General features: G+C 34.9%; 1 protein-coding gene and 1 long non-coding RNA gene across 3 annotated transcripts; one reads left to right on the top strand and one right to left on the bottom strand.

Annotated features, from left to right (window-relative positions):
- Positions 1-2018: 2018 nt before the first annotated feature.
- Positions 2019-7375, bottom strand: LOC149252003 (uncharacterized). 2 transcript variants are annotated; one of them, XR_016266040.1, is made up of 4 exons: positions 5070-7375; positions 4271-4795; positions 3073-4119; positions 2019-2918 (listed from the first exon to the last, which is right to left on the bottom strand). It is a non-coding gene; the product is annotated as an uncharacterized LOC149252003 (long non-coding RNA). The 2 variants fall into 2 exon arrangements; XR_016266039.1 differs by having other exon boundaries at positions 3073-4795.
- Positions 7376-8513: 1138 nt separating this feature from the next.
- Positions 8514-9116, top strand: LOC149252002 (uncharacterized). The gene is made up of 2 exons (XM_089454051.1): positions 8514-8624; positions 8868-9116. The coding sequence occupies exons 1-2, from the start codon at positions 8514-8516 to the stop codon at positions 9114-9116; spliced, it is 360 nt and encodes a 119-aa protein (XP_089310177.1).
- The last annotated feature ends 5792 nt before the right edge of the window (positions 9117-14908 follow it).

Here is a 14908-nt window from a genome sequence, read left to right as displayed (position 1 = left end):
GAACAGGCAAACACAGATATAATATTAGGGTTTTTTAATCAGTTAATCTAGGATGTCAATAAGAGAAGGATGATGAAACTACCGGTGAAGATAAAACTGGAGGTGATCTACATAATGATAAAGCAACCGTAAGAGGAAATAGTGATTTTATGTAGCTTATTAAAATTGCTGCTACGAAATTTGTCATTGGTACTCTTTTACAGAGTATTGCAGAAGATCCACCTCCAAGCCTTCCTGTACTTTGATTATTTTCTCATCTGTAGCAAATCATGAAAAGAACACTTTAAACACAATTAACATGTATTAACCATCTTGGCAGAAACTAGAATTTATTTTGATTTGTTCTTTTGTTAAAGCGAAGATGGAATACCTAGGCCACATAATCTCAAAATAAAGAGTCAAAGTTGATCTTAACAAAATTAAAACAATCACATAAAGACCATAACTCAAAAACATCTCTTTTATATATCAGACTATTTTATCTCCTAATTGGAATAAAAATCAGAATATAACTTATGTTATAATGTATGTCATTTTATAGTTTCAAACATAGCTTAGCATGCTAAGTGGGTTGCCTCTCAAAGGGATGGTTGTGCTTTGAAAAAGTTGCAAAACCATGGAATTTCTGATCATTATGAGTTATGAAAATGAGCACCCAATTCTCTGCCACAATTTTTTCCTATACTAGCAGGAATAGAATTGAAGAACCTGTCCAACTGAATCAGTATATAATCAATATATTGTTAACTGCCATACCCCTAGCCATAGGTAGTTGTCTCATGTACAACATCTACAATTATGTACACTATCTAAAATTGATCTAAGCCCACAAGTTGAAACATAATATCGAATCAATATATCATGTAAATCTGTCCTGCAAAATAAAGAGTGACGCAGAAGTCTTCTAACGTCCATTCTCACCATTCACAAGACAAGCTTGCTTGTCAGTTCCATGAAAAAAGCTGGTAAACCAATCAGCCGATGACTTTACTTGAGTTATGATTCTCTATAGTGTGCATGTTTCTGAAGCAGTCTTGTTCAAGCTGGCATCCTTTGCAGGATGTGTTTTTCCATGTATATAACTGAGGTTGCCAGCATAGATGGTTTCCATTTCAATGCTTCATACTCAACCAGGCATAGTTCAAGAAGATAGAATGCCGGCGTCTCAAGCTGACATTTTATTTTATCAAATGGAAATCCTATGTTCCATGAATTTTGAGATAACAGAACTAAACCAGTATAAGACCTACCCATGGAGTTGCCACTAGAAAGCACTATCAATGTTAAGCAATACGGAGATCAACATTACCATAAAATAGAGATAGAAAGGTTAATTTGGGATATTTTGAGATGCAGAGTTCTTAATAAAAGGGAAAATCCCTGATACACTGATTCTAGTACCAAAAAAAAAATATTTCAGATTACCAAAGATTAAGATAATAATAAAAACAAATTTTTGATTCCAGTAATAAACAAAAATGCTGAATAAACTTCATGAAACCAAATATTTCTAAAAATTATACCTTAGATAAAGGAATTATCAACTCACAATACAACGTGATTTTGCAAAACAATATTTAGTACTCACGAAGGACATTACAAATTCAAGGGTAATGCCATTCAGTTTAACCAAAGTTCTTAATTCTAAGCAATCATGAATGGACTTTTCCAACTATGTCTTAAAAAAATTGTATTTATACACTTTGATTATTTTCTCATTTGTAGCAAATCATGAAAAGAACACTTTAAAGACAATTAACAGGTATTGACCATCTTGGTAGAAACACAAATTTATTTTGATTTGTTCTTTTGTTAAAACGAAGATGGAATACCTAGGCCACATAATCTCAAAATAAAGAGTCAAAGTTGATCTTAACAAAATTAAAACAATCACATAAAGACCATAACTGAAAACATCTCTTTTATATATCAGACTATTTTATCTCTGAATTGGAATAAAAATCAGAATATAACTTATCTGATAATGTATGTCATTTTATAGTTTCAAACATAGCTTAGCATGTTGAGTGGCTTGCCTCTCAAACGGATGGTTGTGCTTTAAAAAAGTTGCAAAACCATGGAATTCCTGATCATTATGAGTTATAAAAATGAGCACCGAATTCTCTGCCACAATCTTTTCCTATACTAACATGAATAGAATTGAAGAACATGTCCAACTGAATCAGTCTATTGATAACTGCCATACCCCTAGCCATAGGTAGTTGTCTCATGTGCAACATCTACAATTATGTAAACTATCTAAAATTGATCTAAGCACACAAGTTAAGACATAATATCCAATCAATATATCATGTAAATTTGTCCTACAAAATAAAGAGCGACATAGAAGCCTTCTAACGTCTGTTCTCACCCTTCACAAGACAAATTTTCTTGTTAGTTCAATGAAGAAAGCTAGTAAACCAATGAGCCGATCACTTTGCTTGAGTTCTGATTCAAGATTTACTTGAGTTCTGATTCTCTATAGTGCACATGTTTCTACTAGTCTTGTCCAAGTTGGCATCCTTTGCAGGATGTGTTGTCCATGTATATAGTTGAGGTTGTCAACATAGATGGTTTCCATTTCAATGCTTCATGCTCAACCAAACATAGTTCAAGAAGATAGAATGCCAGCTTCTCAAGCTAATCCATGGAAACAAACCCAAAAGAGCATTAAATTTATAAAGATCCCATTTACAGTTAGAACAAAATAGTGCATGATGCCTCTCATGCAACATATCAAAAATACAATGCATTTCATAACATAATTGAGGCTCAATGCCATTTGAATATTCATAAAAATTTCAAGAAAAGTAGAATACCTGTTTATCAGCCTGAGCAGCCTTTAGAAACCTTTTCATGAAAACAAAGGGATTTGGTACATCCAAATTGAATCTTAATTTGTTGAGCATCAATTTCTCCTGAAGAAAATGAAACATACCATAAACATGAGCAAAGATAACAATTCCAAATATGAATTATTTAAACAATTAGAAATATAAAGCTCGAAATATGGGAGACAAGTATGACATAATAATGTGAGAAAACAAAATCTCATCATGGAGAGAAATTCACCACGTGTATAAACATTGTTTGAGATTGTAATCAGTTCCTTAACCTGTAAAGCCCTTAAGGAAAATGAGTTCGAATGTGAAGCTTTATTCTAGATGCCAAATCAAGGGCACAAGAAACAAGTTTTTAGTCAAAACAAATCAATACAAAATTTCAACTTAACAACGAACTTTCCCTCCTGTGATTATTTACTACCTTGGGAGCCCAAATTTCTTCATATTTGGCATCAACTAGCATCGCATTCAACCCCACTAGTTGAATATCCTTTCTCGTAATAGTGTACACCACGGAAAGAAATCTATTAATCAGGTTAATCGTGACAAAAAGTGTCTCATCCATTAAATCAAATTTTAGATGCACCTGAAAGTGCAAATTGTTTATGTTAGAAAATTATCTTCAGAAGGGTACAAAAAAAATTATTATTACAGAAACAAATAGATATCGATATGTATTAATCAAGTACATCACAGTCAATAAGTATTTCCCTCATCTTCTGGTTGATATCAACTTGGCTTGACATGTAGTTTGATAATAAATTGTCGTATGCGTGCAATATAACAAACACAACAGACCAAAATAGAAACAAATTAGACATACAGTCATTTATTCAGAGTTGAATCTAAACTATAGACATGGATCAAGGCTCACATCAATGCTTGACCTATTGTCCTCATTCATAAATTATAACCTTCCATGATGCTTAAGTGGGCACTTTAATTTTCCAGTGGAGATATTCATGTATGGCACAGACACACACTGCTCACATGTAATCACTGAATACTATATGCAATGGAAATCTAGTGTCTAATTAAATTGTTTAAATGAAGTGTATTCTTCCAAGACAAGATGTTGTTATTTCGAATACAATAAAAACAGTTTGCAAGGCTCCCATGACAAAAGGGACATACCTCAGTATACCAATAGAAATGGTAAATGTCTTGAACATATTCAACTACAGCAAGTTGATTTTCATTATCTGCTTCGTTAATGTCGGGCAAGTCCTCTTCCTCTTCCATGGCATCCCGCTCAATGGCTCTAGATGCAAGTTGTCTAATAGAAACCATTGGATGGCAATTGGAGCTATGGATTAGATAAACCCTTCACTTGCTTTTTCAAAAGAATAGAGTAAAAATATGTTAATAAAAAGAACCATCTACACATGCTAAAATAAGAGCAGTGGACCAAATGCTCCTAACATTACTTCTAGCAGTCAGTGTTGATGTAAAAGCTCGTGGAAGCCTTGTCTTCCTTTTTGATGCATCATTCATTGGCATTCTGCTTGAGACACCTTTAGCTACAGGTGGGCAGAACCTAGACTTAGATGCATTTGAAGTAGGTTTGCCTGAGATGTCAACATTTGAAGGCTTTGGTGGTCTCCCTGAAGCTGAAGTACATTTGCTAGAGAGGTTAGTAGAAGGCCTCCCTGGAGTTGAAGCGTGTTTACCTGAGAGGCTAGTAGTAGAAGACCTCCCTGAAGCTGAAATGTTTTTACCAAAGAGACAGTAGCAGAAGGCTTGCATTGTATCTTTGAACTCGATGGATCATTACTTGAGACCTCAACATTCAAAACCTTGGGCAGTTTTCCTGAAATTGATTCACGTGTATGTAAGGGTCCAAGATTAGAAATCCCAGGTGCTTTTCCTGAACCTGCTACATGCTTGGATTTTGAAACTAAATTTGATCTAATGCTTCCATTTTCATCTTTGTTCCTTTGTGGCCCCAGTGGCTGAATGGCAGGAAAACAAAACCAACAGATGTAAAATAAATACATGTAAACCATCCCAACTAAATAGGCAAGCAAAGAGCCCTGTTATTGACCTCAATATATCCACATGCAGTTACTGATTTGAAACAGAGGCCAACGTATAAATCCTAGTAGTAGTGAACTCAAATCACTCACCTCATGCTGCATACTAACATCTGGGGATTGATATATGATAAATAAATCAGACAGTTGTTTAATCACACACAATTTATACAACCATGGATGATGTACATACCATGGATGATGACTTTGTTGTAGCACTCGTATTCTTGACATCGACACCAAACCTCCTACACACCCAATTCTAATTGTTAACTCTAATTGGTAAAAACCCCAAAATATCTGCAAAAGACCAGAGCATCATATTGGGAAGCTGAATTTACCTTGTCATTTGCTTATCAGCAAGCTGATTCTGCTTCCTAGATTTCATGTGGACATAGAATTACACACCCAAAGAATCACATATAGCTTTTTTCTTCATCAATCCCCACCAGAAGAGGGTTTAAAATGCTTGAATAAGCATATGGCTAGAGAAAAATGCTTGACTAGAGAGGTTAAGCTCACAATCAAAAATTCTTTATAAAATTGAAGTTTCCACTATGTGCTGATAAAACATGAGTACTACATAAGGGTTTTGCAAATTTAAAAAAAAATTACATATGTTCTAGGAATGAAAAAGCTTGATTACTCTAGCTTGGGTTTTGAAGCATGGCACCCTAGGTTCCCAATGTCTAATAAAACCCTTCTAGGCCTCATTTCGTCTCGCGTCACCACTACATCACAGAGCATGCATATAAGCTCTATCAAATCGATCTCTGTTTTACACTAGTCATATAGAGCCATTGATATTCATATAAACACTAATAAAGATGTATTACATATTTGTTGATATTAGGTTTTGGTACAGGGTTTGGATAGCAGAACACTGTAAAATACCTTTGCTAGCCATGGGCCTGTTGGGCTTTGCCGCCATATTTTTGATTCCAATTTTGGTTTGCCGAGAAGAAAAAACACAAAGCATTCAGTAACTATTGAACAATCAAACCCCTTCAAAACTAATAAGGAAGCCATAACTGAGCGCGATCTTGACCTTAAACATAAAATCAAATTGAAATTTAAGAAAACACACCAATACCAGTAGTGAAGAGAGATCTGCTCTTGAGATGGCCAATAGTAGACTTCTTGTAACTATTTCAGAAGAAAGGCATGATTTGATTATAGCCATCATTTCCTTACATGCTTCTATCATTTCTTTGAATAAGCCCTTGATTAGTCCTAGATGCAACTCTAGAGAGTTCCAGATATAGCTCAACAAACCCTTCAAATTTGGAAGAAATGATAAATCTTACAAAAGGTGAGGATAAGGCTACAAACAATGTGCCTTGGAGGTATTTTAAATATATATAGATTGATTTCAGAAGAGACCAGAACAGAGGCTTAAATGAGCATCATATTATTCTAGAAACCATAGAGAGATAACACAATAATTTCCTCCAAATTCACTCAAAATAATCCCAAATTTTGTTCACAGAGATGCCATTGAAAATACTTAGGTCAAATACTACTGAGTTATACCAAGAAGAGGGCCCAAATAGGTCTTAGAACAGGCCTGAAATTAATACAAAAATGCCTCAGATAGGGGGGTCTCATAAAGGTCGAGAAGGGCCTTAGGAAAGGGCTAGTATGTGCCTTAAATGAGCCAAAAGGAAATGCAAGATAGATATGAATTAGCCTCATAAAATAAATCATTTCATAATGACCCAAGATCCTTTCAAATTGATTCAAAAGTGCCCAGTAACAAGGGTATGAACTACATGATATTCAAAGTGTGATATTCAAATTTGAGATAATAGCAATATCATTTTCATTGTCCCACTTTTGCATAACACTATCAAACATCTCAAAATCTAAATCAATCATTAATTCCAAAATATAAGAAAACATTGTTATAGAGATGAAGGAGTGTGTGACAAGCATTTTTCCTAAAAGATTTTAGGGAATTGTGACAGAAAAATTCTTGAAAATTAATATCCCCATGAATAGTAGAACAATGTTTGTCATAGACAACAAGAAAAAATGAAACATGCCCAAAATTTCTTGCGTTGAATATGATTAAAGGGGCATGATAGTGCATTTGGTTGGTTGAAAACTTGTGTGAGAAGGTTTTTCTTCCACCACTCATTGATTTCATTGGTAAGGCCAACCCCTGGAAACAACCTCAAATTATCAATGCCATAGTTGTATATTCAAATAAAGAAGAACATATAATCTAGAATCTCCAATTGTGTCTTCCATATATCCCAAGTTCAATTAAAATCAAGTTCCTAGCTGATTAATTGTAGTGAGTGACTATTATTTTATAGTTTTACCCAACAACACTATATTGGAGATTAAGGATATGGGTGTTGAAACATACCAAGCTTCCTTGGCCAGCAAGGCACTGACTCGATCCAAATAACCTTTGATAATGCTCTATGAATCCTACCGTAGAATTCCGTCTACTTCATTACCAATTACAAGATTTAAGTGTACATTCCACAAAATATATAATCCATAACATAAAATAAAGTACAGTTCATTCAGAATTCGCAATAAATAAAGTCATAACTGAATACTAATCTTTAAAACTAAATTAAACATGTGGAATACCTGCAAAGTAGTGATTTTCCAACCAATTGTAATCATCCACTGTGGATGCCACCCGCAAACTGGGATATGAGATGACAAGGTATGGGAAATTTCACCCACTGCTCTCTCCCTAAATTCACCATTAGATCTCTACAAAGAATTTTGCGCTGTTGCTTGGCCTTTCACGATTGTTGTCCTTGTATAGCTACTCCAGTTATTAGCCATCGTGTTTGCCACAAAACCTCTGTTCTGCATCCTTTGTTGATATGTTTTAGTAACCTCAAAATGTGGCAAAATTTTGCAGTGTTTGTTTATTTTGTTAATCAAACTAAGGTCAGAAGGTCAACCTGTGTCGTATTCTTTAATGTCACAACCAAAGAAGTACAAGTTGGCAGGTGATCAACTTTGTTCTATAGATGTAGCTAATATATTTTTACACCATTGTAGTTTTAATTACACACTTTGAAATCTCTCCTGAAATCTAACTCAGAGTTAGACTATCCTTGCCCAAATACATACCCAAAAGTCAGGACCTACAAAATAGATTGTTTTGGTAGTGTATAAATACCTGAACTTGAGACAATGGGCCCTCCCGTCCTTTGATCGAGTCTGATCCCTCCTAGATCCAGAGCACACTGATAGTCACAGCTAGGAAAAAGTCCTCTATCAATAATAAAAAAACACAACGAAGAGCAGAGACGCGAAGGCTCTGGTCAGGAAGGTCCTGCGTCAAGCAACCCAGTCAAGTCCTAAGAAACTCGATAGCTAAACGCTGTTTGGGTTCAAACGAGCAGAAGCAGGTGGGTTGCAGCTCCAAATTCAACGAGTGCTAGGGTTCAAATGAGCAGAAGCAGGTGGGTTGCAGCTCAAAATGCAACTCTTTCCCTCACCTGTGAAGTGTAGCCCGATTATTTCCCTCCACTTGGTCAAAAATATGTATAAACAATATCTTAGGTTATATATATTATTGTATAGTATATTAAAACCATTTAGGCCCTCATTATAACCCCAATATATTATTTTTTGATTTTTCCATTTTTAATGACCGAATATGAACGCACGTGATATAATATTGGTTTATAGTGACGCCCGTGACAACACCATTAAGGGTAGTGTTGAGGGTAGCGACGACAGGACAAGATTCTACAATGAGATAGGGAGTGTCAAGGCCCGACATATAATAAGCAATGCCAACCAATTCATCTGGCAAAGATTCAACTTGAAATCATCCACCGACAGGTAGAACGTGGAGGGGATCACTCTGTTTGTGGATAACATGAGCAGGATTTCCTACAAGAGCAACGATGAAATCCATTTTAGCGCTAAGTAAGTTGCCAGTTACCAAGGCTACGTAAAGATTGAGATCATTGGTGTTTTGTAACATGAGGTGGCCTGCATTTGGTAGTGGGATGGCACGGGCGGTGCGCCGTTAGGGTTGATTAAAGGCATTACGGATTATATTCACCTCACCGGGGGGCTTGTCCCATCGCACTGGTCTAAGCGCGGCAGTGGTTACAAGTGGGATGAGGACGTCAATGTGATTGCCTGCTTTCTCGAGTACGGTGACATTGTTGCCCTTCGTTTTGTTGCCAAGATGAATTTGAAACTGTTGCGATGGATGGGACTTGCGATTATTCCGCGATATTCATGGTAAATATCGATAAACTTTGGAAGGATTACAAGGATATATATGCAGCATCATCCTAATTACAGATGAACTTCTTGGACCTCATCTATTCTTTAAGGTTAGGTTTAAGTTTAGTGGTTTGAGTCGACTTCAATGATAATAACAAATATTGCGTCTCCGAGGGCACACTTTCTCTTTGCTTTATAAATGTAAAGTCTTATACAAATAAAGGGTTTCAAAATTAATGTATGGTTCTCATACAAATAAAAAAATTGCTTAATTAATGTATAGTTGGGAAGGAATTTTAAAATTAAATTAGAAGCGACCCATCAGGCAAAAACTTCAGCTCTTATGGGATTAATGTTGAGAGTGATAATAGCAGTTCTCATTATTGTTATTGGTCTTATCAATCTGGTAATATAACAATTGGTTAAGACTTAAAGCAAATTAAATTAATTTTATAAATTTATTAAAATATTAATAATATTTTATAATTTTTTCTATAAATTCTTTGAAAATTATTTATTAGGAACGAATGAAGCGAATATTGATATTATAATAATAATAATAATAGCGAATATTGATATTATAATAATAATAATTTAAACCATTTGAAGTTTTTGATTTTTTTCCCTGTGTTAGGTTTTAATATTGTTATTGGTTAAGTTACATAAAGAAAATTACTTATTTAAAATTTTGGAGTTTTTTGGTTTTAAATATTTAAAATTTAATATTATATTTTTTAATTGGTTTAAAATTATGAAATAATTATTGAAAAAAAAAATAAAGAATATAACAAAAATGTACAAACAAAAATATACACGTTGTCATTTGTGAAAAACATTATTTCATGCTAACTATTCTATGGTTTAGTTTTTTTCTAAATTTGTTGATATAATTCTTAGTAGATTTATGTTTCTTTTATTATTTAAATTCTATGCATAAATTAATTCAATATCTTTAAAAATCTCTAAAGTACTTGAATTGTGAATATTACAATGCTCAAACTTGCAATTTAAACAAAACCTTAATTAAAAAGTGAATATTACAATGTTCAAACTTGCAATTTAGACAAATCCTGAATTGAGAATCGATGGCCTAATGATCTGTCACAAGCCACCACCATACAACCCACTTCCATTCTACATTATTTTATCGAATGTATTATTTACAAGTTCTAATATTTACGCCATAAGGCGTTTCCTTTGAGATGAAATCCCCTTTGGTCCTCATTGTCCTCACTATGGACCGTGAGATCAAGTTTTAGATGATCACAATGTTTCCCTCCATTTGATCTGATAATTGACTTCTTGTTGCTTAACTAATTCGCTCATTAATTTTTTAGTTCAACCGTAGCCTATGGCTACACCATCTCTGCAATACATAACACTTTTAGGAGGTTCATGACCAAGGATAATGTGAAGTAAAGCTTTCCTTGCAATTACTTTGACAGAAATATGCATTGAGCCCTTTCCCTCCTTTCTTTTTGGTTTATCCCACATCAACAGGCTAAAAATTTGCTGGATTTCTTTGCCTGTGGTAATTTCTCACTTGGAATTTCTAAGTTTCGAGGGAAAACCAGTTCGGAACCAAGTCTAAGGTTTTTCTTGCAATTACTTTGAAAAAAAAAAGCATTGAACCCTTTCCCTCCGTTGTTTTTTGGTTTAACCCGCATCGACAAACTAAAATTTGTCAGATTTGTTTGTGTAGGGTAATCAGTATGGGTCTACAATACGCGAACTGGTGCCTTCAACTAGGTTACATCAAGAATTTCTATGAGAAAAATGGTCAAGTGAATAGTAAGTCAAAAATGTTACACACAACTGCCCCTCTTTCACTTGATAGATTGGATATCAAGCTACTACAAACCTGTCAAACATGATGAAAAATAGAAACTAAAGAAATTACATGATAAATTTAGATATCAAAATAATTCGTAGGCATTCCCTGAGGTTGCATCACAACTGTAAACATGTTTTTCACAATGGGACATCATCTTCATTATCAAGAAACATTCTTCAAAATTGACTTATTTTTCAAGCTACAAAGGTAAGCGAGAAAAGATGCTTGGATGTGCAACATATCCTGGTAAGCATGTCTATCATTTAATTCTCAACGTATGCTTGATCATACTTCTTAATAATTACTCTATAATCTTAAAAGTGTTATGTTAATAGATACAAACCTTGTCATAAAAAATTGAGGATGAACAATTAAAAAATACATGTAATGAATGAAGGTCCTCTATTAATGGAATAACACTTATTAAGAGTTAGGTGACATGTTTCCAGTTAGGTTGTGATCTATTGGTATACCACAAATAGCTCAGGTTTGATTCTCAGGCATATTTGTATGGGTTCTACTTGAGAATCACTAAAACAACGCATCTCATAAGCTTCATCAATGCCTCTTTCTACTATACATTTAGACATAGAGTATTTTTTTTCTTCTTTTCCTTGTTTTAGATCTATTTCACTATATAGTTTCCATGATGTGTTTATTGGAATGCTACAAATTTTGCAGTATACAATCTGCCCTTTATGTAATGTTGGCTAACACATTAACATTTATATAATAGATCTTCGTGGAATCCTCGAGTGATGTAGGAGCATGAGGCTTGAAGACAAAAGGCTTCAATTTTATTCCAAAAATCCAAAAAAAAAATTACAAGCAAAGGAATGGGATCCTTTAGCTGTCACTTTACAAAGCTTTCTAGATAGGATTAGAGCTAGAATATAGGGATTTGAATGATTTTGTAATTAATTCAAGTAGTTTAGACTTAGTTGAGATTCTCGAAGAGAATTTCATGTAGAGTAGGTATTATCTAGGATTAGACAGATTCAATCCATTGATTGACGATCAGATTGTTTGTATGTACTGGTATTTATGTAAGTTTTGAATTATTGTAAGGGGATTTGGTTGGATTTGGCTGTGGAGGATTAGACTGTAAAAATTGGAATATCTCTGTGTCTGTGTGTATTCTGCGCATGAATGGTTAAATCCCGGAGTCACGGAGAATATAAATTAGAACTAGTCTAAACCTGGCGGAAGTCCAATTTCTTAGTGGAATGAGAAAAACCCCGACAAAAGTCTTGAGGAAACTTAGGAAATGATCTGAACCGTTTGATCGATAGACACATATCTAATGATGATCGCGTGCTAACAAGCACGAACGTTAATTCTAAAACCGGACGCGAGAAATTATTTAACTGAGTTAATAACTCAGTTAATCTGGACCGTCTGCTTGAAGGAGGTCGATTCGACGGTAATCACGTGGTTAACATGCACGGGGTTTAATTTGGAAATCGGATGCGATATTGTATGAATTGTGATTTAATCCGTTGAAGTCCAGATTGATCATAGCCGTTTGCTATGAAGTGACGAGATCCGACAGATATCACGTCAAAAAGTACATGGGCTTTAATCTAAATTTCGGACCCAAGAAGTTATAAACTGTAGCTTTGTTTCCTTTTAGTTCTGTGGGAAAGGTAAAGGTTTGTGGAAAAGGTGGACACGAGAAGTTTATGAATGACAGTGTTATTTTCATTTTGGTTCTGTGGTAAGTGAAGTTCTGTCATATTTCGGATAATTTTAACAATTCTGTTGTTTTAGCAGAATAACTACATTTGGAGGCAGACGGTTGAAACTCCAAAGGAAATCTGAGAAGAACTTCCACCTGCGCTTGAAGAGATTGTTTATGGATTTGAACGATTATCATTGACACGTACACCTAGACCACCATTAGTGGTATCAGAGCAGCCTACTGACACTGAATAGGATCTCAAAGATTAGAAAAAGAAATCCAACATGGCTTTCACAGTTGGAGGAAGATGTGGTGGTGGTCGAAGAAGAGGAAGACCAGTTGCAAATGTTGAAGTGTTGGAAGCTATGCAAGAGATGCAAGCTAGACTAGAAGTAGTAGAAATGGGAAATCAAAGAGATGGAGATGTCAGTGAGCCTGAAGTTGAAGCTGCAGAATCAGAGGAACCTGTAGATGTTACCCCTGAAATGAGATTCTTTAAATCAGTGTTGAGATCCACATCTAAACCAAGACTTGAGGTTTCAGTTTATACAAGAGGTTTAAACCTTGAGGAGTTGATAGAATGGATTAATGACATGGAGAAGTTTTTTGATTATGAAGAAACAGAAGAAGGAAAGAGAGTGAAATTTTCTGTCACAAAATTTAAAGGAAATGAAACACTTTGGTGGGATGGTGTGCACGCAGAAAGAAGGAGACTTAGTAAGCAACCAATTAAAAATTGGAAGAGGATGGTGGCAAAGTTGAGAGGTAAGTTTTTTCCAAGTGATTATCAACAGACATTATTTAGACAGATGCAGAATCTTAGACAGAGGTCTTTGACAGTGAAGGAATACATAGAGGAATTTTACAAAGTGAGCATAAGAGCTAGACAAATTCAAGATACAGATGAGAAGGTTGCAAGATATGTAAATGGTCTCAGAATGGAGATTCAATATGAGATAAGTGTGTTGTCTCCTAAAACAGTAGAAGAGGCTTATCAAATGGTATTGAAGGCTGAAGAAAAACTCATGAAGAAGAAATCTGCCATAAATAAAGTTACTTTCTGAGAAAGGGGAAGTCAAGGTGGCAGAGGAAGGTCTACAGCACCTAGATATGGAGCTAGTAGTAGCTCAAGTCAGCATACACCCATAGGACGTGATGCAAGTGGCAGAGGGAGTTTTTCCAGAGGAAGAGGAGGCAAAGGCAGAGGAAGAGAAATCAGATGTTACAGATGTAACAAGCTAGGACACAGAGCATATGAGTGCCCAGAAAACATAGGGACAAATCAGAGAAATGTAATTGTTGCTCATACTGAAGGGGAAGCAGCAAAGGTGACAGAGGAAGAGAATGTACCAGAGAAAGGGGAATCTTTGGTAGTTAACAAAGTTTTGTTAAAGCCAACAAAGGAAGTTGTTGAACCAGCACAGAGAAAGACCTTGTTTAGGACTGTGTGCAAGGTTCAAGGAAAATGTTATCAAATGATAATTGATAGTGGCAGTACTGATAATTTTGTCTCTACATAAGTGGTGGAGAAGTTGAATTTAAAGACAAAGAAACATCCAACACCTTACAAGGTGTCATGGCTTCAAAAAGGATATCAATTTTTAGTGAATGAACAGTGTGAAGTGGAGTTGCAGTTATGCAATTACAAAGACAAAATTATGTGTGATGTGATGCCTATGGATGTGTGTCACATATTGCTAGCAAGACCTTGGCAGTATAATAGAGGAGCTATGCATGATGGGAAAAAGAACACATATAAATTTGGTAAATATGGTGTCAATCATACATTGTTGCCTATGGAAGAAGAGGATGCATCAAGAAAATCTGATCCAAAGACCCTATTGCTGAGCGGAAAGGAATACTTACAGCAGATTGAAGAGGATGAGGTAAATTTTGCATTGATTTGCAAACCCAAGGTAATAATTACTTCCACTAAAATTTCTGATTTGCTAATTGAAATTCAAGACATGTTGTACAATTATTGTGATATCATTGTAGATGATTTGCATAATGAGTTACCACCCATTAGAAAAATCAGTCATCATATAGATTTGATTCAAAGGGAAAATCTACCAAATAAAGCAGCTTACAGAATGATTCCCATAGAGATTGAAGTAATTTGAAAACAGGTTCAGGAATTGTTAGATAAAGGACTGATTAGAGAGAGTTTGAGACATTGTGCAGTGCCAATAGTGTTGTGTCCAAAGAAATATGGAGGCTAGAGAATGTGCACTAATTTAAGAGCAATCAACAAAATAACAATCAGGTATAGATTTCCTTTACCTAGAACTGAAGA

This window comes from Pinus tabuliformis, chromosome 7, assembly GCF_031772625.1.
Source record: "Pinus tabuliformis cultivar Carrire ecotype Pingquan chromosome 7, CPIR1, whole genome shotgun sequence".
Lineage (NCBI taxonomy): Eukaryota > Viridiplantae > Streptophyta > Pinopsida > Pinales > Pinaceae > Pinus > Pinus tabuliformis.
Note: the sequence above shows the minus strand (reverse complement) of the source record. Positions and strands in the feature narration are given on the sequence as shown.

What these genes read in the sequence shown, in the direction of transcription:
- LOC149252002 (XM_089454051.1), top strand. Translation starts at nt 8,514, where the DNA reads ATGAACGCACGTGATATAATATTGGTTTATAGTGACGCCCGTGACAAC. An exon ending in TCTACAATGAGATAGGGAGT is followed by an intron (nt 8,625 to 8,867) that starts GTCAAGGCCCGA and finishes TGCATTTGGTAG; the next exon opens with TGGGATGGCACGGGCGGTGC.